Below are 26,092 nucleotides of genomic sequence, written 5' to 3' on the forward strand. Positions count from 1 at the left end.
CAACACACGTTCAATCCATCACTTCCTCTGACAAGCCAGGAAGACAAAGAATACAACAGTCGTTGTAGTGGAAGGAGAATGCAAATATTTGGGCCAAAAAAATGTAAACAAAAACGCACACACACCGATTTAAACGGTTGTGTTGGAATGAAATAAATAGGACACAAAATGTACCGATATGACCTAAGATACTTGAAAAGGCATATCAGTCGTAATAAAAGCAATTACAGCATAGTCACCTACAGGTGGAGAAAAAGTGTGTTAAGGTGTCACGCTTATTTGTGACTGGCATGACTGGCATGCTTAATTGGGGCATGGCTCGTAGAGCAGAGGCCACACTTGATAAACACCATGCAGATTAGCAACCAGGCGATGGTTATGCAATGCATTGTTGAAACGGGGGTTACACAGTGGAATATAATTGAGCATGTTTTTGTTAATGTCGAAAATTTACGCCAAAATTTAGCCTTGGTTTGCAAACATTTTCCGGTTAGCATACAATATGGTGAACATTTTATCGTGTTGTTAATATTCCGCGTGAGTCCAGCTATGTTCGAAATGACTTTTTAGAACAAAACGTCGTGGTTAGCATCCGATTAGCTTGCCACCACATGGAAACAGGAAACGGAAGTCAGCTTCGTCGCCCATCTATGATGTAATCAGAGGCCGACTCTCAAAAACGTTAATACAAAACAAGTTTTTTGTAGTTTTACAATTATAATTTTACATGCAAATTTAAATGCATATACATGACGAATGATAGTGATAAATGAACATGTAAGGTGACTTTTACCCTCATTGAAGATGTGACTGTTTCCAAAAGACACGATGTGGCAGCAAGATCAACGCGGGCACCACCTTCCTGTTTTGTCATGAGATATTTCTTGAATTCGTTCTCACCTTCTTTATCACTTGCAGCTTTCTTTGCTCCATTTTGGCTCATATTGCAGCCGTGATCAAAAGAAAAACAGAGACTTGAGGTGAGAAACACTGTTGAATTCAAGAAATAACTCATGGCAAAACAGGAAGGTGGTGTCCATGCTGACCTCGCTGCCACATTGCGTCTTTGGGAAGTCACATCAACAATCACGTCTTAGAAGAAGGTAAAAGTAACCTTAAATGTTGATTGATCCCTTTCACTCATCATTTACATGCATTTAGAATTGTTTTCTGCATGTAAAACTGTGTGTTTGGTGTTCTGGAACAGATTAATTGGATTTACATTATTTGTTATGGGAAAATTGATTCGGTAAGCGTCCGTTTTGGTTAGTCAGACCTTCTGGAACAAATTAATGACATTAACCAAGGTTCCACTGGTTTGTTTGGTTATAAAATGATAGGTTTCTAAAACCGATGATGATATGAGATGAATGAGATAACAAAATTGCTCCTTAAGTCAAAAATGTTTGATTTTTTTACGATTATCCACCCGTCCTAAAAAAAAAAACAAAACCTGAGGATATCTGTATAACATGCATGGTAGCATGTCTGCCAAAGCAAACGATAACAAACCCACAAAGGTCTTTTGTGTTATTGTGTTTGTCTGTTTAAAAAACGGCAACACTATTGTGCCTCTCAATTGGAACTAATTTGGTGGAACAAATTATGGTCAGATGTTTTAAAAAAAGGACAACAAATAGGATCATTTATTAGGTGCACGAAAACAAAGGAGATCCATGTGAATTCTCGGTAAGTGCAGGAGAGAAAAAAACACACAAAAACAGGACACACATTTGGAACTTCAGGTCCGCTTGCTTCGCTTGGTTTAATTCATCCATCTGTAGCGCTTTGTCCAACATGACCAACAGTCGCGGGAACAAAAAAAAGTGGCACGACGTAACACATCACCCTTAGCCATAGCTTGTGCTTTGGAGGCAAAACGTAAGTTAAAAAAACACATAAAGATGATCAAAAATGTGACGCGACACGGGCGAAACACAGAGGCCAGAATCAAAACAGGGAGTTATGATGGAGATACCAAAGCAAATATACTACCATGAATGATTAAAGCGGCTACAGGTGCACTCACAGTATAGACCTGCAGGAATAAACGCATCATATTACATCAAAACTCATTCATGGGACTCGATGATGAGATGCTATCAGAGATGGAATCATAAGCTATGGCTTATGCAGCTCTACATATGCGTATTGCTTGAGTTTAACAATCATAACATTGTTCTCCAATGAAAAACATATCTCCAAACTTTCTGAAATGCAAACAAGACACTTGAGATACTTGCTTTTCATTGGGCAGCTGTGATATTTAAAGGAAAACTGCACTTTATTTTAAAATTTCGCGAATCTTTACGAAAGACATGCACACGTCTTTCTCTTTTCTGGTCATTCTATTCTGCCTACAAAGACCGCTATTAAAACACCTCCAACAACCTCTAACAAGATTTTATGGTTTTATATCCATGCTGTGACTATGTAGTAACAGGTACATTCATGATAACATGTAGTACTTACAGTATTTTGCCGTATTTTGGTCCTTTTAAGCATTACCGGAACTTCCTTCCTGGGCGAATTGATTTCACATAGCAACATAGAAACATACTGTACACTACACCAAGCATGAACTTTGCTAACTCAAAAACAGAAACACAGCAGCTTCAATATGTAGCGTTACCTTTCGGTAGTGAGCTGAGGCATTGTGAGCGCGGTGCTGACGCGCTGTGGGCGAGTGTGTGGTGAAGCTAGTCGCTAGCCAGCGACTAGCTAGCCGGTGTGGTGTGGCAAGGTGTCAATACACAGGTAAAGTAGTTCTTTAGCGCAACAGTGTTAATAATAATAATTACAATGTCGCTGTAGCTTGGTTAATATGAACGTCACATCATATGTAAATGGAGCGTTGTTGGCGTTTTTTTTCGTTTTTTCAGAAGGCGGAATAGGTGATTCCCATTACGTGCATTCTTAGCTGCGTCTTTTTTTTTTTAGCTCTTTTTAAATCTGTAGAATGAACAGAAAACAGAAAGACATATATGTGTTCATGTTTCACAGGATTGTGGATGATTAAAAAAAAAATTCCAAAAAAAGGTGCAGTTTTCCTTTAAGTGACCATTGACAAGACAGACATTCGGAGTGAAACAATGTCGGCAGATTCTGTACTTACGTCATCCGCACCACACAGTAGCAGCTACATACTGTACACGTTAGCGTCTTCGGTGACCTGTCGTGTGCAACACACATTTCCTTCTCTTCAATCTGACACCTGTGTTGTACTTTCTCTGATAGATGTCTCACCCATTGTCCATAAACGAAAATATAAAAAAAACACGGAATTGCTGCTCGGACAAACTGCAACACCACATAAAACCCAAAGGAACAACAGAGGTTGTATAAATGTTGTGCTTCTTTAATTTCAGTTCGTAGAGTCCTCTGCTGTACTGCTTATATTTAAACTTTGCTTATATTTAATATATAGTGATAAATGTACACGTATAATCCATATGGAGCTCGTGGCCAGCAAAGAGGCGACCAGAAGCGTCCTTCTTCTTCCTCCATTTGCGTTTCATTTATTCTTCAGTTCGTGTGATCTGTCTCAGCGAAAAGGACAGATTCGCCCACGTTATTTCTCTCTTTCACCAGTTCCCTGGAATCCTGTTTCTCCCATTCTATTCCCTCAGGTCATCTTTGGTAGAGTGTCCGACACTTTAGCGTGTCTGGAGTGGGAAAAGGGGGCGATGGGGATTGTGGAATTTGGGGAATTGTGGAATTTCGGTGGTAATACATGGAGGAGACGAGGGACACCGACATGGTTATAAGGAAATCTAACTAATAGACTAATAGAGGAGATGTTAGCCTTAAATACATGATTACATTTGTTAGAGTATGTGTTTAAATCAAGAAAAACATGGATATTTAATGCTGGCATGTCATAATGGATGCACAAAGGACAAAGTGGACAGGGAGAGAGAAAGGGACGTCCGGGAGTTGGGTCGAGAGAAGAAGTAAAAGAACGCGAGTCAGGGCAGTGTCTGTCAGCACAGACAGAAGGTGGCGCTCCAGCGGCCGCTCATCATCTGCACAGCAGGGCAAGGATGCAGGACAGGCCAAAGGTCAGCCAGCTGGCTAATGGGAGCGCCTGTGATCCACCGATCAGAACTACGACAGGTAAAAAAAGAAGAAGGGACCCACTGAATTAGTTATGATCGACTTTGACATATTGTACTTTTTGGGGAGCAAACTAGAGAAAACTGTTAAAACATCGTGTATTGACTTGACTATAAGATTTGATTTGTTTCCCTCGATAAATGTCTGAAGAAGACAGAAGGGTTCTAAAGACTGATAAAGTCGGAGCTTTTCGCCTGTCAATAATAAACACCAGTGATCTGGAGAGATGCAGCTGTGACACAGAGTTAGCCCGTTAGCAAACAACACAGGCGGCGTTATCATGCTAATTTTTCAAAGAAATATAGTCAGTCATCCCTCGCCACTTTGCGGTTTCACTCACGTTTTTTCAAAAATACATTATTTAACACATCATGCTGTTTCGTGGTTGATTACGACCGACTGCAGAATTACTATTGCAACAACACATCACCACTTGGGTAAAACTAACCTGTCTAAGCGCAGCTCATGTCCCCATTGGTGGGTGAACAATCCACCGCTTGGTGAACAGTTTCACCATAGGAAGAGCCGACATCAAAGTAAAAAAACATACATATTGAATTTTACACATTTTTTGCCTTCATTAAGCATTTTCAAGCATGAAAATGGCTAAATGATAGATGGATACTTTATTAATTTCCAAAATCTCCAAATTAACATTTCCAGCAGCTCTGTAAAAATTTAATACATTCAAAAAATACATTCAAAGATGCTGTGAATGGAACAACAGGCTTTTATTGCAGGTTTGAATTATCTCACAACAGGTACAATAATCCCTACTAAAAATCCCTAATAAAAACACAAACTACTGTTGCATCCATAATCCAAGCCAAGCTAAAACTCAACTCTGAACCCCCAACGTCACTTTGTGTCCGCCCGCCACTCAGCGCCCGTAAGGGAACACATTCATAGCAACAAACACGAGCATAAATCTTATTTATGTCTTGAATGGCTTATTTACTTTTATTATGTCTACCATATTGGGTAATACTAGTGTAAAGGTGAGTATAGGGGTGTTATTTCATGTCTAGAGGGCTCTAATAATAAAAAAAAATGTATTTAGAAGGTTGTAACCAGGTTTCAACTATGACAATATTTGATTTATAATTAATTTATTAATTAATTTATTCATTGATTTTATATTAATCCTTTTCATTCATTCATTTTCTATGTCGGGGGTAAGCTGGATCCTATCCCAACTTTGGGTGAGAGGTGGGGTACACCCTGAACTGGTCAACAGCCAATCGCAGGGCACATACAGACAAATAACCATTCACACTCACATTCATACCTGTGGACAATTTAGACTCTCCAGTTAACCCAGTAGGCATATTTTTGGAATGTGTGAGGGAAGCTTGAGTGCCCCAGCAAACGCATGCACGTACACGTAGAACATGCAAACTCCACACACAAATACCCGAACGGACATACAAACCCAAATGGTCCAGCTCTCCTGACTATGTGGCCGACTTGCTAACCGCCAGGACACTGCAGCCCAATATATATATAAGGAATTCTACTTTGTGGAAATTCATTTATCACGGTCGGGTCTTGAACAAATGAACCGCAATAAATGAGGGATTACTGTATATCTTTTTTATTACGATCTACCGGTTATCATCTTTTTAAACTCCTCAAACCTAGCAAATATAAATTGAGCTCAATCCTTTTGCGAATCCTTGTGTTACCTCACAGACAGAAGCGTCTTGCAGCGAGCGTTCAGCCGCCCGCCTGCCTGATAATTATCCATCTGCCTGCACGGAGTGTTCCTGCCTGCACACAACCTGCAGGACACCCTTGCGCACGTCTTTCCTCTTCCTGTTTACACCTTCATCCATTATTCAAAGCATCCGCCAGTGTCGGTACATGCACATATGTGCCAAGTTTCACACGAGCGAATGCAAGCACGCACCGGTGTCGCAAAATAGGCATTGATCTAAGAGTACACTTGCTCGTACCTGATGTTGCTAGTATCGAGGATAAACTTACATCAGTGTCCGTGTAAATTCATGTAAACTTAGCATTTACTCTGGCGCCAATAGGTTCCCATGCCGCTGCTTTTTTGCTGTTTATATGTATCTCTATATTCTTTTACAGAAATGTCAAATAACTCCACGAAATCTGACACGGCAAGTATTTTTTTCCTCCATCTTTACCTGCGAGAGAGTACTGAATAGCGTCCTGTCCGTTCATTGGTCGATCAATGAAACTCCCACTGATTGGTCCTATTTTGGGCGACAGTGAGTACGTTTACATGCAGTCAGATAACCCTATTATAACCGGAATGTTAGCAATGACCCGGTTGGCACTGCCATGTAAACCAATAACCTTTTTGAAAAAATGGAATTTGCTCATATTCTGTTTTTTGTGTCTTTGGCAGGAACTACTTGTAAACATGGCGACACGCAAAACCCCACACTTTTGGAGCGAGGAGGAAACAAGCCACCTCGTTAGTGTGGTGAAATCTATCAGAAGGCGAGCAAGAAGTTATGCGAAGCAGGGTTTGTATGAACGCACTTTCAAAAGTTTCCTGGGGGCTCTGGTGGATGTAGCACGGATACGGATGGCACACCTCCGGCTCCATTTCCTATTTCTTCACGCTCTGGCCTTCCATTAACGAAGAAAATGAGACAGAATAGCGTCAAGTGCAAGTGCAAACAAAGGCGTTCATTATCTGCCGTGCCTGTGTTGTTGTTTTTGGATACAGGAAGAAGAAGCAGAAATGAAATGAAATTACGTCATGATGTTTTCCGTGCGTCCGTGCGTTTTGCGTGCAGGGTTTTTTTTCACGTCACGCATGTCAACGGGTTATTTAGAATGTTTCAGAAACCGGAATATTGACCTTAACCCGAATATTGGCTGCATGTAAACGTAGTGCGTGATGAAAGGTTCTGGGATCGCATCACAAGCCAGTATGTGTACGATGACACATGAACTAATTTAACACGCACAAATTTTGAGTGTCGCTTGGCTGGACGGTGACTCGCGATAATTGCCCTGTCACGCAGGTTCCATTGAAAATGAATGGACTAGAGGCGACGTCGCCCCTTATGTGTGTGGAGCCCATAAGATGCCAGGCTTTTCTAGCATGTTTATTTATTCCCTTTGTCTTGGCTGTAACTCTGCCTCAGCTTGGCAGCAAGTAGCTAGCTAGCTAGAGTTAGCCACTTAGCTTCTGGTCTTCTGCCTCCAAATGTATTTTTTTTTTAACAGTGACATTTTTTCTTAAAAAAAAAAAAAAAAAAGCTATAGGGTTTGTTCGGAGCTCGTATTTGTCCGACGGGGAAGCTACGAGTGGCTATCTTGTTCACCGGACATGTGCTAACTTAGCAGTAGTAGTAATGTAAGCTCAGTTTTTACAAATTGTAATTTAACGACTTTGCCTGTCTTGTTATCATTAAAATAATGTCTTGTCCTCAAAACACTAGCTGTGTGTCTAAGTTGTTTAATTATTAAAAACACAGTGTATCCAGTTGGGCAGGACAGAGGTCTGTGAAAGAAAGATAGTTTAGTATTATTCTGTTAGTTTAACAAGAAAATGTTGCTGAATACTTTTGAATAAAATAATTTATTCAGTTAATATTGCACAAACAAATTAATTATTGAACAATTTGTTTCACGTGAAACTGAATTTAGATTTGAGTCACATAGTATAAAAATAGTTGCACACAAATAAAAATTTATTTTCAGGGAGCTGGCAATCCTACTTGCATGGTATCTCATTAGATGGTGCAGGGGTAGCCTTTGACCTACGAGTGCAACAAATGTTAAAAGCTTTTCGTTAGAAGCAGCGAGCACGATCATAAATGTGTGTCAGAATGTCGGCGTGTGTGTTTGCAGCTCTTAATACGGTTGAACTGCTACTTAATCTTATTTACTCTTTGTCTTTGTGGATCAGGGTCTGTTCTATCACATGTACACACACACACACACACACACACACACACACAGACACACACTCATGGTTGTTTCCCTGACCTTTTCTCTGATTTTACCCACAAGCCCGCACCTCCGGCTAATGCCGTCTCCACGCTAACATGCACTCAACCTCTGTAACACACCATCATTTTTGTTCCACTCGTTCACCTTTAAAACAGAGCACCCAACTACAGGTACTTCGAAGTGGAGCGTACTTATGGAGAGCAAAATCCTGTGCCTGCCTGCATCTTTTCTACTAAGTTTTCTTTTTTTTTTTTATCAGTATGAACTGTTTGTCTCCACTTCTTTCCCTGCAGAAATGTACTCATAATAAAGTAAAGATGTAGATGGAAAACAGGTAGGAAGATGCAGCGTGGGTGGGAAAAGTTCTAGAATGAAATGAAATGAAAATGTATATAAAGTATATGCATATATTAATATGGATAAGTTTTATACAAGTCAAGGAGGTTTTGCATCTTTTTCAAGACCTACAACCATTACTTCAAAATCAAATAATGTCCATTAGACTACTGTATGCTGTAATCAGAGCGGGGGCATTTATTTATTTGAACCACGTACAAGTAGAAGACAGTGTTAATAGGAAGCAGGCGGTGATTAGATATAGGCTGTTATTTCCAAAATGTGAAAACTATGTATAACTTGTAGGGGCGTCACAAGATCTCATGTCACAAGATCTCACGAGATTAAAATGTGACAAGATTTCTTGTTCAGGAAAAAATGTCTCGTGGGCACGAGGGCTGGGCCGATACTCAATAAATTAGTCACACAATCAATGAAAACGAACTCGATCATTCTGCTGGCCTCAATACATTGCCATGTGCATGTGTGTCTGTTTTCCTCGTCTCTCGCCTTCAAACAGGCAGGAAGAGGGTTCGCTATATGCATTGCTTTCAGCACCCTGGTGTGTTTGTTCCATAGAACAACAGCATGAATTGAGTGAGTCTCGGTGGGTGGAGGTGGTGCCGGTAGCATACACACAGAGTACAGAAGAGTCTGGCCTTGTGAGGTAATGCAAGGTAACGTAGTAAAATTAAATTAGTAGAATACAATATACAGTGTTCCCTCTCTACAACGCAGTTTACTTTAAGCGGACTCGCTATTACACTGGCGTTTTTTGTCCATGCCATGTGTCCTGTACAGAATGTACAGAACAGTACAGAATGCGTTCAGCTTGCCTAATTAACATAATTGTTCAATCGCTAGCAGTGTGGCTCTTTAGTGCTGACAAAACTCACAATGTTGACTGAACGCAGTTGCAGGGCGCCATTATGGAATAATTACGGAATAAATTCATCTTCGGTTCGTACCACAAAGAAGGAGGAAAATAACATAAGGACGACAGCAGAAATACATTTTAACAAGGATGAAAAAAGGGCTTTAACTGTCCGCAGCAAGACCATGGAGAGGCCGCTTCTGCGGATGGTGGCAGAAGCAAACATGAGCAAATTTAAAACCGTCATCGAGGAAGCGGGATATAAGCCTGAAGTTTTTAATATGGATGACACAGGCTTATTTTGGAAAGACTACGTCGCTGATTCGGCCCACGGACCAAGGCGTGATCCGTGCTTTTAAGGCCCTCGATTCGCAACATATATATTTTCTCATGTCTGAGAAAAGTGTATAAAATGTGTGGTGAGGGGTTTTACAGCCTTAAAACATATATAAGAACATATCCTGTAAACGAAAAAACATATATTTTCAATGAAAAAAACATATATAATAAAAAAAAAATCCTGTAAATGAAAAAGCATGCACTGTAAATGAAAAAAAAACCCACATATAATAAACGAAAAAACATATCCTGTAAACAAAAAAAACATATCCTGTAAACTAAAAAATAAATAATGAACGAAAAAAAATCAACTTCTACTACACAAATTTCACTTAACACTGGTATTTTTTGGAACCTAAACATCGCGTTAAACGAGGGAACACCGTATTGTCATATATTTTAAAAGTAAAGTTTCCGGTGTCGCGCCACATGGTTCAGCAACGCGAACCACTAGCTTGTTGCTTCGGCTGCCATTGTCAACTGCATTTGTGTCTACGTGAGCTACGTCACCTCTAGCTTTCACGATGGCGTCACTACTAAAAGTCAGATCCACCGCCAGACAGGCTCTGTGACAGTGTTAGCTGCCTGTATTTTTTGTCTTTGCTTGATTTCTGCATGTGTTTCGCCATTCTCCTCTCTCAACCAACAATCGTCTTCTTTGTAGACAATCTGTCGCTGCTGGTAGGAGGAAAAGAGACCTGTTGCCCCCTACTGAGACAGAAATACATTGCCTACAAGTCAGAAATTCACACACAAGATGATTAAGACTTTGATCTGTAGCTCCCGCGAAAAAAAGCAAAAGACGTCAATAGACGTCGTTGGCAGTGAAAGAGCGAATATTGAATCCTGCTCGGCGGAAATTCACTTATCGCGGTCGAGTCTAAAACCAATTAACCGCGATCAACGAGAGATGACTATTGCATAGCACAACAGCAACAGAACCAATGTTGTAATAGCTGAGCAAACTCCTCAGCCAGTTCATTTTAACCAATATGGCAAGTACAGCACACATGACGTTTTGTAGACCACGCACTTGCTGACTATGGCACATACATGTCTTCATCAGAGACAAAATTCCTGATGTTATTTTCCACATTCTTATGGTCACGTCTGCCCTGAAAACCATTCTCCAATCTATCTATCTTACCTGTCTTACCTGCGCTGGCTACAGTGTTCTCCTGCTTGCATTTGCCTACGGTGAAGGACACGTCGTCGATAGCGATGTCGCCCTCAAAGCTCGGCCCTCGGATTCCTTCAAAAACAATCTGCGGAAAAAAAGAGACAGTGAATTCTTTATTGGCGTTTCAGAAAACACGGCGTAAAAACCAACGTATGCAATGTATGCAATTTTTGAAGTTTGAAGTGCTGGCAGGGCTTTTAAATGTTTACAATGTAACAGATTGAAGCAATTTGTGGTCCATTCCAACATTGTAATCATATTCAATATTGTGATCACAAAACAAATACCACATAATTCAGTGAAAGAACACCCAAGACATGCAAACAAGCTCACACTGACAACTCCAGGAGTGAAATTGGAATTGAACACCAGCATCAGACGCCAACAAAAACCAATGAAAAATTTGATGTGCTCATGACAGTAGTGGCAATATTCTATTTTTTTAAACAATGACTTGGAATAAAGTTTTCATTAAAATTAGTTGATACTGAAATATCCTATCACAATTTCACAAAACAGCACCCATCTTATGCATATGAATACAGTCGTCCCTCACCAAGTTGCGGTTCGAATTTTGCGGCTGAACTCTATCATGTTTTTTCAAAAATATATAAATTAATATATTAATTCATAAATCATGCTGTTTCATGGTTGAATGCGGCCTATTATTAGTCAAAACATACATTTAAGCTAATGTTACACATTTTCATCTAAATTAAGCATTTTCAAGCATAAAATGGCCAAATCGCTGAACTAAAGTATAAAATATAAGGCATTCAAAAGACCCATTCAAAGATGTTGACGTAGTATTCTACACAAGTCATTAGGTTTCAGTAATGGTACTATAATGTTTGGTAAGACACACAAGCGGCAGACTTGATGGCCGGAACAACGGGATTTTATTGCAGGTTTGAATGATCTCACAACAGACACAATAATCCCTAATAAAAGCATGGGCTACTGTTGCTGCAGTAACCCATGGCAAGATGAGGGGTCTCCCCACCACTCTGCTGCCCTAGGGAACACATTTATAGCAACATATACAAGTGTGGGTCTTATTTATGTCTTAAATGGCTTTTAATGGCTTTTATTCTTATTATATCCACCATATTGATAAATACGAGTGTCCATCAATTTTCTATGCCGCTTATCCTCACTAGGGTCGCGGGTATACTGGAACCTATTTCAGCTGACTTTGTGCGGGGTACACCCTGGACTGGTGTACGCATGTTTTTAGAGTACCTGGAGAAAACCCATGCGGAGAACATGCAAACTCCACACAGATATGCCCAAATGAGATTCGAACCACGATCTTCCAGATTTACTGACTGTGTGGCCAACATGCTAACCACTCGGCCGCACGCTGGCCCTAATACAAGTGTAAAGGTGACAATTGAGGTGTTAGTTCACGTTTAGAGGCCTCTAATAATGTTAAAAACTGAATGGTGTAAACAGGTTTTCTATGCTCTATGAAATATTCCATTTATAAATAAGGAACCCTACTTTGCGGATATTCACTTATCACGGTTAGGTCTGGAAGCAATTACCTACAATAAACAAGGGATTTCTGTACTTGTGATGCATGCATTGGTTTGAAAAACTAACATGTCAACTCTTCACACTAGAGGATCATTTGGCCCAAGTATCAACCCTGATAAATCCGAAGCTGGGAATTGCACCAAAAAAACTGACTGACAACTTCCAAAGTGCATTCATCTTTTGTGCATCCCTCAACAACAACAAAATAAAATAAAACAACAAAAAAGAAGAGACTTGTTTACAAACTTTCCGACGACTTTCCCATTTCAGCCAGCAGCCATCTGGTTTTGACTGACAGTCTAATTACTGTGGTAAGCCAAGGCTCCAAAAGCCCATCGCACCCAGCTAATCAAAAGCTGAGCATATTCTGCCTGGAATATACTGGGAGAGCGCAAACAAACAAGGAAACTACTTTGTTGTAGCAAAGTAACAATAATAGTATGACTGGAGCAGATATTGGCAAAGTTTACTATTAGAAAATATGACAAAGTTATCTTGTTTGAGGTGTAATTGTAGTTCATGCTGTAATAGTGGCTTGATTAACGACAGTCAAATGTATTAGTCTTCGGTGTCCCTCCACAAGTTATTGCAGCCTTTGCTACTGGTGTCTGCTTACAATGGAGGGTTTTGCTTGCTTAGGCAATAAATGCCTGTTTAACTGTAATAATAACAAAAATAGTAATACAAATGGAAAGATTTTATATAGCGAGCACCCTTCTAGACACCCGTAGTGATTTACACCGAAAACCCATTATTCAACACTTCACACACATGGTGGTAATCTACATCTGTAGCCACCGCTGCCCAATTCACACCATCACCTCTCCGACCACAGCCAAACATTCATTCATGTTTATACAGCAGTGTGGGCGGCACTGGAGGCAAGGTGGGTGAAGTGTCTTGCCCAAGGTCACGAGAGCAGTGACTGGGATGGAGGAAGCTGGGTTTGACCCAAAGACACAAGACTGCCTACTCAGTCAGAAAACGCATGTGACAGAGCGTAGTATGCAATGGAGCAGAAAGTCTGCCATGTCACTGAGCAAGCGAGCTGGGCGGGGCTTGGCGCACGATGTTGTACAATATTCGCTTGCTCTGAGTGTAAAATAAAGTTGTGCGCAGTGCATACACTTTTGATTTTCACCCAGAACTTGAAAAAGGTCTTATGTCTAAAACTGTAGTTTGCAAACAAGTTAATGGAAAAAATTGAGGTATTAAAAAGAAACAAAGCTTCTCATGACTCAAAAAACATGGTATTGTATTTTCTATGTGCATTTGTGTGTGGAATGCTACAAAATTGTTACAGTAGGATAGGGTAACATTAGAGGTGCAAGTGTCTCTGCAGGCTAACACAGGGTTTTCAAAGTGCGAGGCAGGTCTCCTCTGAGAAGCACCCGAGGACTCATGGGCAAGGCGCTTAAACAAATATATATTTGTCAAACCTGCTAAGCTAGGTTCAGTTCACCAACGTGTGACTGAAGAGCGAGTGAATAATGGGTTCACTTTATTGTGAAGCGGTTTGGGTGCATTGAAAAGCACTATACAAAATCTAATCCATTATTATTATTATTATTATTATTGTTGATTTTTAATTCCTAGAGTGATAGAGTAAATAGATATGCTCCAGAAAATCTTTTTTTAGGGAGTAGGGAAGGCCCCCATCGTATTTCTCCGAGGGGAGGCTCACTGCGCCACGCTTTAAAAAGCCCTGGTCTAATACAAAGGTAACGGACAATGTTTTACCATTATTTATGAATGACCTTCATCTGGTCCTATTTGCTTTGTAAATGTGCATCATTATTACAACATGTCTGCATGCATCAGTGCACTCGCAAGCATGTTTGCAAGAAGAAGTCAAAGTTAAGCTTGTTGCATAATTAGAGACAATACAATAATAATTGGGAGATGGAAATCCATAGATTAACAACATGACCTTGACAAACAAGCACAAGCTCCTTGAGCCTGCATAATAACATGAATAAGCTGCATAACAAATACATTTTCGTCACTTTAATTAGTAAAAGAATTTAGAAGGATTTTGTCCAAAAAAGTTAATAAGAGGAAAAACTGTAGATTCCCTGCTCTGTGGCTACATGCCACACCCCACATAACACACGCACGTGCATTAGTTATGTTTGTTGTTGGCTATCCATCCATCCATCTTATACCACTTATCCGATGTCTGGTCGCATGGGGGCAGCAGCCTAAGCAGGGAAACCCAGACTGCTCTCTCCCCAGCTACTTCGTCCAGCTCCTCCCGGCACATCCCGAGGTGTTCCCAGGCCAGTTGAGAGAAGTAGTCTCTCCAACGTGGCTCCCTACAGGTCGGACATGCCCTGAACACATTCCCAGGGAAGCGTCCAGGAGGCATCCTGACCAGATGCCCGAAACACCTCATCTGGCTCTGAGTTTCTGCCAGATGACAGCGCTTCTCACCTTATCCTGAAGGGAGAGCCCAGCCACCCTAGAGAGAAAACTTATTTTGGACAGTTGTACCCACAATCTTGTCCCCTTTGGTTACTCCCCATAGCTCATGACCCCGAGGGTAGGAACGTAGATCGACCGGTAACTTGAGCACTCTTTCTTCATCACAATAGACCGATGAAGATTCCGAATCACTGCAGATGCCACATCATTCAGTCTCGCGTTCCATCCTTCCCTCACTCGTGAAAAAGACCCCGAGGTACTTAAACTCCTCTACTTGGGGCAGGATCTGATTCCTGCCCCGGAAATGACACTCCACCAATCATCACCATCCACACCAATCATGGCCCGATAAAGCCAGCAGGACCACATCATTTGCAAAAAGCAGAGACGCTATCCTGCAGCAACCAAACTGGATCCCCTCAACGCCCTGGTTGCGCCTAGAAATTCTGTCCATAAAAGTAATGAACAGAATCGGAGGCAAAGGGCAGGTCTGGTCGTTCTCCATGGCTTCCCCTAACTCCTCCCATGTCAGAGTTGTTGCCTCAGCGACGACCAGAGCCTCAAACTGCTATGCCTGCCGGTGCCTGTCAACTGCCTCTGGACTCCCATGGGACAAAAAGGCCCAATAGAACTCCTCTTTCATCTTGACGGCATCCCTCACCACTGATGTCCACCAACGGGTTCTAGGATTACTGTCACGACAGGCACTGACCACCTTACGGCCACAGCTCCGACAATGGCAGCGTGGAACATGGCCCACTCTAACTCAACGTCCGCTGCCTCCCTCGGAACATGGTCGAAGCTCTCCCAGAGGTGGGAGTTGAAACTCCTTCTGACGGGAGACTCCGCCAGACGTTCCTAGCAGACCCTCACACTATGTTTGGGCCTGCCAGGTCTGACCGGCATCCTCCCCCACCATCTGAGCCAACACAGCACCAGGTGGTGATCGGTTGACAGCTCCGCCCCTCTCCTCAACCAAGGGTCCAACGACACAACATGTTGTCAGCTAATGATAATGATTTGGCAAAGTTTACGAATACTAACGTTACCCAATATAGTATACATAAGAGTAAATAAGCAATTGAAAACATTATTGTGCCTGTTGTGAAATAATTCAAAACTGCAATAAAAGCATGTTGTTCCAGGGATCAAATCTGGTGCTTGTGTGTCTCACTGAACGTTTATAGTAAGACTACTGATACCCAATGACCAGTGTAGAATACTTCATATCTTCAGGAGCTCTGAATGCATCTTTGGAATGCCACATATTTGTGTTTTAGTTCATTTAGTCATGTTTATGCTTAAATGCTTAATTTAGGCAAAAATATGTAACATTTGCTTAAATATGCACATTTTGTGACTAAAAATAGACCGTATTCAACCACGGAAGAGCATGATTTATTTAATATATTTATCATACTGTGCTTTTTGAAAAACTGTGATACAGTGAAGCAGTGAAATTGGAGGGAAGACTGTACTACCAATTTGAACCGGCTTTTTGAAGTGGATTAAGTGTAAAAGGGCAGGTGTTTTCCCATTCTTTCCCAATACTTTGTAAATGTGTGTCATTATTACAACCGGCCTTCATGCAGTGATGCATCAGCAGTAACTGAAAAGCCATTCAATGACTAAAAAGGAGTAGTACATGCCGACTGACTTAACGGAGTGGCAGATTTTAAAAAGCTAGTGGGCTTAAAATCATAAAAAGTGGACATATCTGTAGAAAATAAGAAAATAAGATGCACTGTAAATAGATGTAAGAATGAGGTTGTGGGTCAAAGAAGGTTGCTGCTGTCCTTATTGTGCCTGATATATAAGCTTGACATTCACCAGTAATTACACAGTGAAAGAAAGAAAGGAAAAAAACTTAGCTCTCTTTGGAGTGGTAGACAGGGTCTCTTTTTCAAGACATACGTGTAAAATATTCTCACTTTTAAATTCTTGTCGGAGCGCCGTGTCACCAAGGCAGTGGCTGTGTGTGTGTGTGTGTGTGTGTGTGTGTGCGTGTGTGTGTGACTTCAGGATCAAAGCGGCTGCAGTAAAGTTTCAAGCCGAGCTGCGAATGTGTCGCTTTGTCGAGCCTTGTAACCTTTAACGTTGCCATTGATGTGCAGTCTGCATATAAGAGGGGACATGGCCTCGAGGGAGAGCACCAACTTGGTAGAAAGTGAAGGAGAGTGTGACTTGGAACAAATAAATAAATAAAAACTACCCAGGTACCAAACTTGGCACGAAACACAGATGGCCTCTGGGTAATCTTTGGAGCAAGTAGGAACATCTCCATTGATTCCGTGTGTGTATGTAGATGTCCTGCTTTATAACTTGGCCTCAGTCAACACCTGATATCAAGGCCAACAATCCTAACTAAGTCAATTTCAGACACGACGCTGATTGGCACGCTGGCATGAGCAAGACAGATGGCGCTTTGCTGGAACAATAACAAGCAATCGGTGCAGATCTGCTGACTGACGATGCAAGGCAATTTTGAAATGTGCACGCCAAGCTAAAAACAAAAAAAAAATGTTTTGGTTACATCCCCACCCCCGAAGGCGCAATAAATGCAAAATTAAGAACAGAGTAGCTCATAAAATGGAATGAATTTACATGATGTTCATGTCCACGGTGAATGTATTCTTTGGGAAGCAGTAAACAATTTAAATTTGAATTCATCCTCAGCTGTTGGCTCAAGCTGTGTTTACACTAAAACCCTTATTTATGCAAGCCATTGGCCGGGCTCTTGTATTTTCCGAGGGACAGGAAAGGAGGCTGTACTCAAAGACATCTTTTACTTTTGTTGGCAGCTGCAACAAAGCAAGGGGAGCCGCCGGGACGAGTGGAAGCACCTCAAAGGCCTTTTGCCATACGCAGTCACAGTCAGTACGACGCAAAAAAGTTTGCGTTCTCCACCGAGACGTTCTCCACATGAAGGACAGATGAAAGAAACATAGATGTGAGGTCATTTGTGCACACACACAAACAACATTTGCTTAAAACAACTCAGGTGGGATTCAGAGAAACGTGAAAATTGTTCTGACATTTGCAATGCTGATGACATAACCAAATGATTATTGAATCCTGCTGGAATACATTGGAGTTACTACCTATGGTGTGTCTGTTCCGCAACACTGGTCAAACCCCACTTTGTTTGGATTTAGGAACACATTTTCTCCAGTTTTTGATTATTTAAAGTTGTAATTTAGAGTTACTATATAAAATAATATTTGCCATATAGTGCCTAAAACGGTAAGCAACTTTTACATTGTTCTGAGCAGATTAATTGGGATTCTATCCTATACGAAATAACAAGACAATAAACTATCACCATCATATCCCATACGAAATAATAAAAAAAATAAACTATCACCATCATTAAACCTTATATGCAAAGGGAAAAGTTACATACAAGTGTAAAAAACAGTAAGTAAGTAACAAGGTAAGCATTGATAATATTAGGACGCAAAAAGTGACACAACTTTAATAACAAAGAAGAAGTAAAGTGAAGGTGATACACCTCGTGCATGCTTTTTTTAACATTCTTGTCGCATGTGTAAAAAGAAGTTAACGTGAAAATCAATAAGACACGATCTTGGTAGGTGATGACGCCTATTGTGACACTGGAGTCTTACTGCTTTCAATGCTAGTTTGTGTACATGATGTGACTTCCTATGTTTCTTATTCTCTCTTGAATCTGAACCGCAATATTGTGCGAGACGACTGCATATTGTTGCTGGGCAATGAAAAGCATAAAGATAAAAGCATCTACATTTTTCCCCATATAAAAATAGTAGAGAAAAAAATTACAGTAATTTTCCTTGAAAAAATCAAATTCCACCTGTGACTCTATTGTCTTTGTCCTGCTCAGTTGTGTGTTTCAAAGTAAAAGGAGGATGTCTAGTGGAATGCACTGTAGTCATCTGCAATCATGCTATTAATCGCAAGCTGTAAACTTCCACAAACCCAGCAGCCACTATGTCGTTTCTTCACGAACTCCACGAACAGCGACAATCAACTAGGCACTGAAAACATGCTTTGTCATAGTTTCTTACTTCTTGGCATTTTCCCAGGTGAAGCTCATGTGATCAATCCAAGAGAATAGGTTAACAGGTGTCATCCGTGGCTGACCTCAACACTACCGACATTTAACATTTACCTGACTTCCCCAAAAAGATCAAGCGAATGAGACATACACACAGGCTGAAACTTAAAAGGGCAACTTCTCCAAGTTTATATGTTAATGTCAGTGTAGTTGTCACTGTGACCATGAAAAGCCTGTGAAAACCATGTTGACTCCCTGGTCGTGTCCTTTAGAGTCGCTAAAAACGATGTACTTGGAGTATCTGGGGTGAAGGGACCTGCTGAAGGTAGACATTCATTTGAGTAAATCTAACATTCTATTTGTTGCGCACTCCTTCTTTGCAATATCTTCATAGAATGGAAGCATATTGAACTGGATTTCAGCCACCAGCAGAGTTCAGTTATTTCATGTAGTTTGCTGCCTCAACATGCTGCCATAGAAATGTAAGTAAAAAGGAAGTGTGTGACCATTGTAAACAACAATAAATATTGCAAAACTGCATGTTATTACTGTTTACTATTGTAGGAACCAGAGGTGGGAGAAAGTCAGTGTTTTGCAAGTCTCAAGTAAGTAATGTATCTCACATTTCAGTGTAAATATTACTTCAGATAAGCAAACTTGTCTATGCTAAAATGCCTGAGTAGGACCTTTTGAAGTTGATTTCAGATAGAGTGGAACCTCAGTTAGCGTCATTAATCTCTTCCAGAAGGTCAGACTCAAACCGTACTCTAATCAAATTCATTTTTCCCATAAGATATATTAATCATTCTTGGACACACAAAAATGTTAACACAAATCACCTGTAATATAGAATAATTATAGTTTTACACAAGGAAAATGATTCGAACTGCATGTTAATGACAACTGAAAGGGATAAATGAACATTTAACATCACTGTTACCTTGATTGAATACTTGATTGTTGACAAACATGGCTAGGCGGGACGAGCAGAGACCCACACCAACACCACCTTTGTGTTTTTCAGTGAGTTATTTTTTTGATTCAATGGTGTTTCTCACTTTCTTCATCAAAGTGCTGGCATTTGCAACTTTCTTTGGCTTCATTGTGGGTTATTTTGTAGCCGTGATCAATGAGAACAGCAGAGACTTGTGGTGTAACTGTATTAGTTAGCAAAGAACTACAGCGTCCAGGACTTCAGGTTTTGGTTTCCATTTTGCTAACAGGCGGCTAAAAACTGAAAACAGGGATGTTTTGTGATGAAAATATGTTACAAATGCAGTTTGCTGACGCAGTGTATTAATAACACACTTATTGTACGCTAACAAGGAAATGTACGCCAACAAAGTCAAATATGTTGTGCACATCCATCCATTTTCTATGCCGCTTATCCTCATTAGGGTCGTGGGGGTATGCTGGACCTATCCCAGCTGACTTTAGGCGGGGGGCGACCCTGGACTGGACATTTGTTGTGCACATTTTGGACATAAACCAAAAAATACAGGCATGCACTAACCAATCGTTCCATCTTATATTTCCACTTTTTGTTGTGTACCACATGGTGGGAAGTAACATGTATCGAGTTTATCTTTGGCCCCAGCTATCTTGATCACCTGTTGTTGAGCTTCATTTTAAAAATCCCTTGGGTTCTTGCTTTTGCATCACAACACTAATCCTTAAAAGATTGGGAAATTGTAATGAATAGAGTTTTGACAAGTCAGCATCTATTTGACAACTCCCAGAAATGTTCTGTGTCGGGTATCCTTTCATAATCAGTAGCATGCTGTATTGCTATTGTGTACAGACTTCTTGCATCACTAGTCTTTGGTAGCGGTGATCTCCACTTCCATACTTCTGGGATTACCACACTACATTGTTCAAGTGACACAAATCCAATATTTTTTTTCTTCCATGTGGCCCAGTTAGGAGTGTACAGAAAAAAAAACACATAGAAACTGCAGTTCTGCAGTGTAAACAGACAAACTGGATATACCTTGAACCCGGATGTCATCAAAATACATCGATCAATCATGTACATAAGCAAACATCTACCCGAACAACACACCCACAGTGGATTAAAAAAAAAAGTACCCACGGTAAATCTGAACTACAGCAAAAGCATAGATAATAAAATATGATCAACGCTGACACGTGTGCAGTTTTGTACATTTTTGTTTTGTTTTGTATTGCTTTTTCTAGTAATCAGTCAATGACAGAGTCACTTGGAAATTTGTATGTACACAGAAGCAATGGATAAATGCATGCAATGACCTTAGAGTCATGATTTGCCGTATCAACACCAGAATGAAACAACACTGATTCATTCAAGTAATTCCCATTGTCAACAACAGGCGGTTTAATCATTATTATTGATTGTAGCACAACCAACACTCACTCCCGACGGAGTAAGAAGAAGCGATAGAATAAGACAGACAAGGAGGATGAAGCGGGATGGTACCGGAGGCGGAAAAAAAGCAGAGTGGAGAGGGAGAAGTCTGAGGTTGGAATGAAACGTTGGGCCGTGTGGAGGAGAGAGAAATGGGATTCACCCTCCGGCCCCTGATACATAACAAAGTTTTAGGAAAGGGAGCGAAAGTGTGACAGGGAGGGTGAAAGTAAAAAAAAAAAAAAAAGCTCCAGCTCCGTGCCTGGTGTTACTTGTGTATGTTAAACAGCAAAAAGTACTCACGTATCAGGGGGTGTTGCTTACCCCCCACTTCGTCCCGTGAGTTCTGGTCGGATTTCGGTGATGAGGAACGTAGTTCCAGTTAGTTGGCGGGGCCACTTAAGTAAAGAGTTTGGCTTCTCAAAACAATATGTGTTCAAAAGAGTAATACATTTGCATCACAAAAATGCATCCTAAAAAAAAATCAGACCTAACAATCGCTCGGCATTACTTTCTCTCCCGTTGTATCACTGCGCGCTGTCGCCTGTCCATTGTTGTGTACGTGTTCCACAGCGGATGAAGACCGCAAGAGTCTCGTGTCACAGCGGTGCAGTCATAATGTCTTCATCCGCGCGTGTAAACACTGGAACACATAGCGTGCGTTGGCATTTCTAGGAGGCATTTTTGTGATGCAAATGTATTACTCTTCTGAACGCATTTTGTTTTGAGAAGCCAAATTCTTTACTTAAGTGGCCCCACCAACTAACCTGAACTATGGTCCTCATCACCGAAATCTGACCAGAACTCACCTCACAGGACAAGGTGGGGGGTAAGTCACTGTCGATGCACTACACTGCTGATGGGGATTTCAACAAGTCCATGTCAAAAAAAATCCGAACTATCCCTTTCAGGTTTAAAAATTCCATTTTAAATGTATGACATGAAAAGAAATTACAACATTTATTCAACAAAAGTTTAAATGTCAACTGTTTTTGTGGTTAGCGTGACACACATCATTCATCAAAGCATATTTTAATATATTTCAAGAAAGATTTAACCGATTGATGGAAAATATATATATATATATATATATATACAGTATATATATATATATATATACTCACTATATATATACAGTATATATACTCACTTACCTCTCTCCTGGAATTTATAATACATTTTTCTACACATTGAGAAGTGATTATCACAAATTACTGCATTGAGGTATAAGATGAGACGTAATTCATAACATTCACTCTCCCTACGATGAGTGGATGCGTCACTGCAGAGGTGTACGCATGAGTAAGTGAACGTTTTATTGCACCTCATTAAGGATCGTGTTCAGTCCCTCATTCTGCTGCTGGTTCACCTTAATTACAAGACAAGCCTGCAGAGATGCGGAATGTGTAATGTCATCGTTATGACAGTTGTTAACAGCCAACTAGACAGAAATGCCCAGAAACTGGTTGCATAAAAAGATTGTGTGAAGACTGTAATAATGATCAGTGGTCACCGTTCACTGTTATACTGTTACATTGTACCTACTGTCTTTTTGGCTTTTCTGCACTCTCTGAGCCCTGGTACAAACCTGACTGACATATATAAAGTCTGTCTAAGTCGAAGTCAGTGCATCACCGCATATCACAGCAGCCCTTAGATCTCATACAAATACAGGATCTCACATTATTTAGACAGCAATGCTTGGGTTTTGTGTCCTTTTCAGAGAGGAAGTACAAGTGGTTTTCGTAAGTTGTTGTCTTTTTTTTGCTGTTTAATTTAATTCTTGTACAGTATTTAGTGTTTTAATACTGCAATGTACAGTATGTCCATGTGTTCTGTGTACAATGTGAGTGACTTAGGTGTTAATTTAGGTTGAATTTAGGTAGAGATTCGACTTAAAATCAAGACTTTATTTCTCTCGCAATGTAGAAACGGAACTCGTACGTAACCCGAGGACCACTTGTATATACTGCAAAACAAACTGACCAGACACTTTTTAAGTGCTATGACCTAATGGCCATACCATAACATCATTGCCTTTCTGTCAATGACCTCACCAGTGGCCTTCTAACAGTACCATACATAGTACTAGTCAAAGGTTTTGTCACACCTTTTCATCGGCTAACATGAAAAAATGTGTCATGGTCATTGACTAGTAGTGTATAGGCCCTCATATAGTAGCCAGGGTCATTTATGTACAATATATACAATGTATATTTATTGTAATATTAAATGTCATTATATATACAGTAATCCCTCATTTATCGCACTTCATTGGTTCCAGACCCTACTGTGATAAGTGAATTAGGATTCCTTCTTTATAAATGGACATTTTCATGGTTAGACCATAGAAAACCTGTTAGGTATACATTCTAGGTATGGTTTTTAGCATTATTACAACATTATTACAGCCTACTAGACTTGAAATAACGCCCATAAGTCGCATTTACACTTGTATTACCCAATATAGTAGACATAATCAGAGGAAAAAAGCCATTTAAGACATTTAAAACTGTGTGTGGAGGAAAGGAAGTGACATCGGGGGTTCAGGTTTCAGTTTTAGCTTGGCATGCATTACGGCCGCAACAGTAGCCCGTGTTATTATTAGGATTATTATTATTACGATTATTATAAGTAATAATAAGCACTGGTCAAGTCTGGTGCTTGTCTCACCAAACATTAAAGTAACGTTACTAACACCGAGTGACCAAAGCAGAATACTACGTTCACAATTTGAATGATTTAAATGCGTCTTTTGAATGAATGCCTTACATTTGTATTTTATTTCATTTAGCCATTTTTTTATGCTTGAAAATGCTTAATTTAGGCAAACGCTATGAACAATTCACTTAAATATTCTAATACACCCTATTCACTAATGAAACAGCATGATTTCTTAATTTATTTATTTATGAAAAACTAGAGTGAAGCCACAAAATTTGAACTGCGATGTGGCAAGCGACGACTGTATAAAGACTTTTCCACAAATAAATAGTGATTTTACAATAATATATCACACAATATATATCAACAGCAAGTTCACGAGGACGACAGTGGAGAAAATGTGGAGAAACAAGGACAACAAAACCAAAGACGATTGTCCGGAACTAACCTGAAGGTGCTCCTTGAGACACACAATACTGCAGAGCGAGCACAGAGGCTACTGGAATTCTAATCAAGCAGGGCTGACACACTTTAATCAGTCTGAGAGACTCTTTAAGTGCCTTCATAGGTCCTGCTATTTTGGGTAGCAACAGCGTTCAAATTGAGCAGTTAGCACTGGGCATTAATTGGGGTGAAGTGTCTATTAGAGTGGAGGCAGTCACTTGAAAGACTACAGTCAGTTCATTAATAGTGCTGCTATTACATGCTATAAAAACAAGAAACCGTGGAAAAACATCAACTCATCTTTGAACTGCTCTGCATTACAGACATGAGAGATGGAAGAGTGTGATGTATGCGGCCCCCTGGTTGCCAAGGAGACAAGGCTTCCCTCGCATGCGTCCCTTTTATCCATCTTGCTTCACGAGTCATGAGCACGATAAATATTTAAGATGCAGTAATCACTTTATTGATGATACTGAAACATGCGAGCACATGCTTTGCTTTTCTTCTTCATGCACATACTACTTTGGGTGGTTACATTTTTAAAATGACCACGTTGTTGAACCCAATTTAACGCACTCTGTGATGTGGAACAAGTCCTCTAACTGGACAGCAGCATGCTGTGCGGAAAGTATGGAAACGTGATATTAAGAGCATGCAATGCCCTATGTACTGTATATTCATGTCCGAACATTCATACTGTATGTACTTTATGTTGGTCACATGCACAGTATACTTGTATGCTTACACACTAATCCTATGAATTTGAAATTATCTATTTATTACGCGGTCATTATAATCGTTGAGAAAAAAAAACGGTGCAATGTGTGCTGCATGTTAGCCACGTGTATTAAAAATGAACCTGATCTTGTATGCGTGTGAGTTTACTGAAGACTTAAGGCGCTCATTATATTGCTCGGTCAATACAGTGCTGACGCTGTCTAATATCCCAGAGGAGCCACAAAACATGCCTGCTGTTTTGACTTTACCGAATGTTCCCCATAATGGTGGAAAAAAAGGACAGAAACATAGTTAATGAAGAGGCCACGCAGCCCCGAGCGTAGGCCTTCAGTCTACATTCATCACGGATTCGATTTCCCCCTTGTGCACACTGAGAGAATCAGGAATCATTAGAACACAACTTGCAGGCATCCCTTGCTCATAAATAAGCATGTTAATTGGACTGTCAAAGCTAATTGCTGCAGGCGATAGGAGACTGGTGTGTGTGTGGGAATCTGTATGTGTATGGAAATGTAATTGAATGTAACATGGCGCTTACGCAGGTGGATGTGATTTGATGATGCTGCATTGAGACAGATGTTTGATTAAACAATGTGTGTGTGAGTATAAGCTTGTTTTCCTGTGTTAGTGGGATCTAAAAGCCTGACTACTTCATGGGGACACAAATGCCAGGGTGCATGGGTATGTAATTGAATCTACAGTAACATGGCCTTTTTGCAGGTGGATGTGATTTTAGGATGCTGCATTGATGGTCCCATATTAGACAAGTATTTAAATAAGTCCCAGAGGTGCCATAATAGCGTATTAAAAGTGTGTTGTCCAAAATCTAGCCTTGGTGCCGGAAATTAGACAGTTTAAAAGTGCTTTTAGTAAGCCCTACTGGGAACACACCGTTTTGTGTCTGTAACCTCAATGCTAATGAGCTGTGCCTGTACATGCCTGTCTCCGACAGAGTGAGTGGCTCCCAGCTCTATTGTGCACTTTATCCACTCTTTACATATGACACGTTCTCTTAACCTGCTGACTAAAAACCTGACAAAGGAGTCCAAATTTTAAGTTGAGGTGCACTCAAAACGTGCT

General features: G+C 40.4%; 1 protein-coding gene across 5 annotated transcripts in view; it reads right to left on the reverse strand.

The window, feature by feature from the left end:
• Positions 1–1,732: 1,732 nt before the first annotated feature.
• The window catches only part of LOC129178146 (MAM domain-containing glycosylphosphatidylinositol anchor protein 1), a 214,328-nt gene continuing 189,968 nt past the window's right edge, over positions 1,733–26,092 (reverse strand). For 2 of the 5 annotated variants that reach the window (XM_054770068.1, XM_054770067.1), the window contains exons 17-18: positions 10,752–10,869; positions 1,733–4,107 (exon numbers count right to left, since the gene is read on the reverse strand). In XM_054770068.1, the coding sequence (XP_054626043.1) occupies positions 4,022–4,107; positions 10,752–10,869 (204 nt within the window). In that variant the 3' untranslated portion in view covers positions 1,733–4,021. The remainder of the gene's footprint in view (positions 4,108–10,751; positions 10,870–26,092) is intronic. The other 3 variants (XM_054770069.1, XR_008569757.1, XR_008569758.1) reach the window with 3 other exon arrangements.

This window comes from Dunckerocampus dactyliophorus, chromosome 3, assembly GCF_027744805.1.
Source record: "Dunckerocampus dactyliophorus isolate RoL2022-P2 chromosome 3, RoL_Ddac_1.1, whole genome shotgun sequence".
Taxonomy (NCBI): Eukaryota; Metazoa; Chordata; class Actinopteri; order Syngnathiformes; family Syngnathidae; genus Dunckerocampus; species Dunckerocampus dactyliophorus.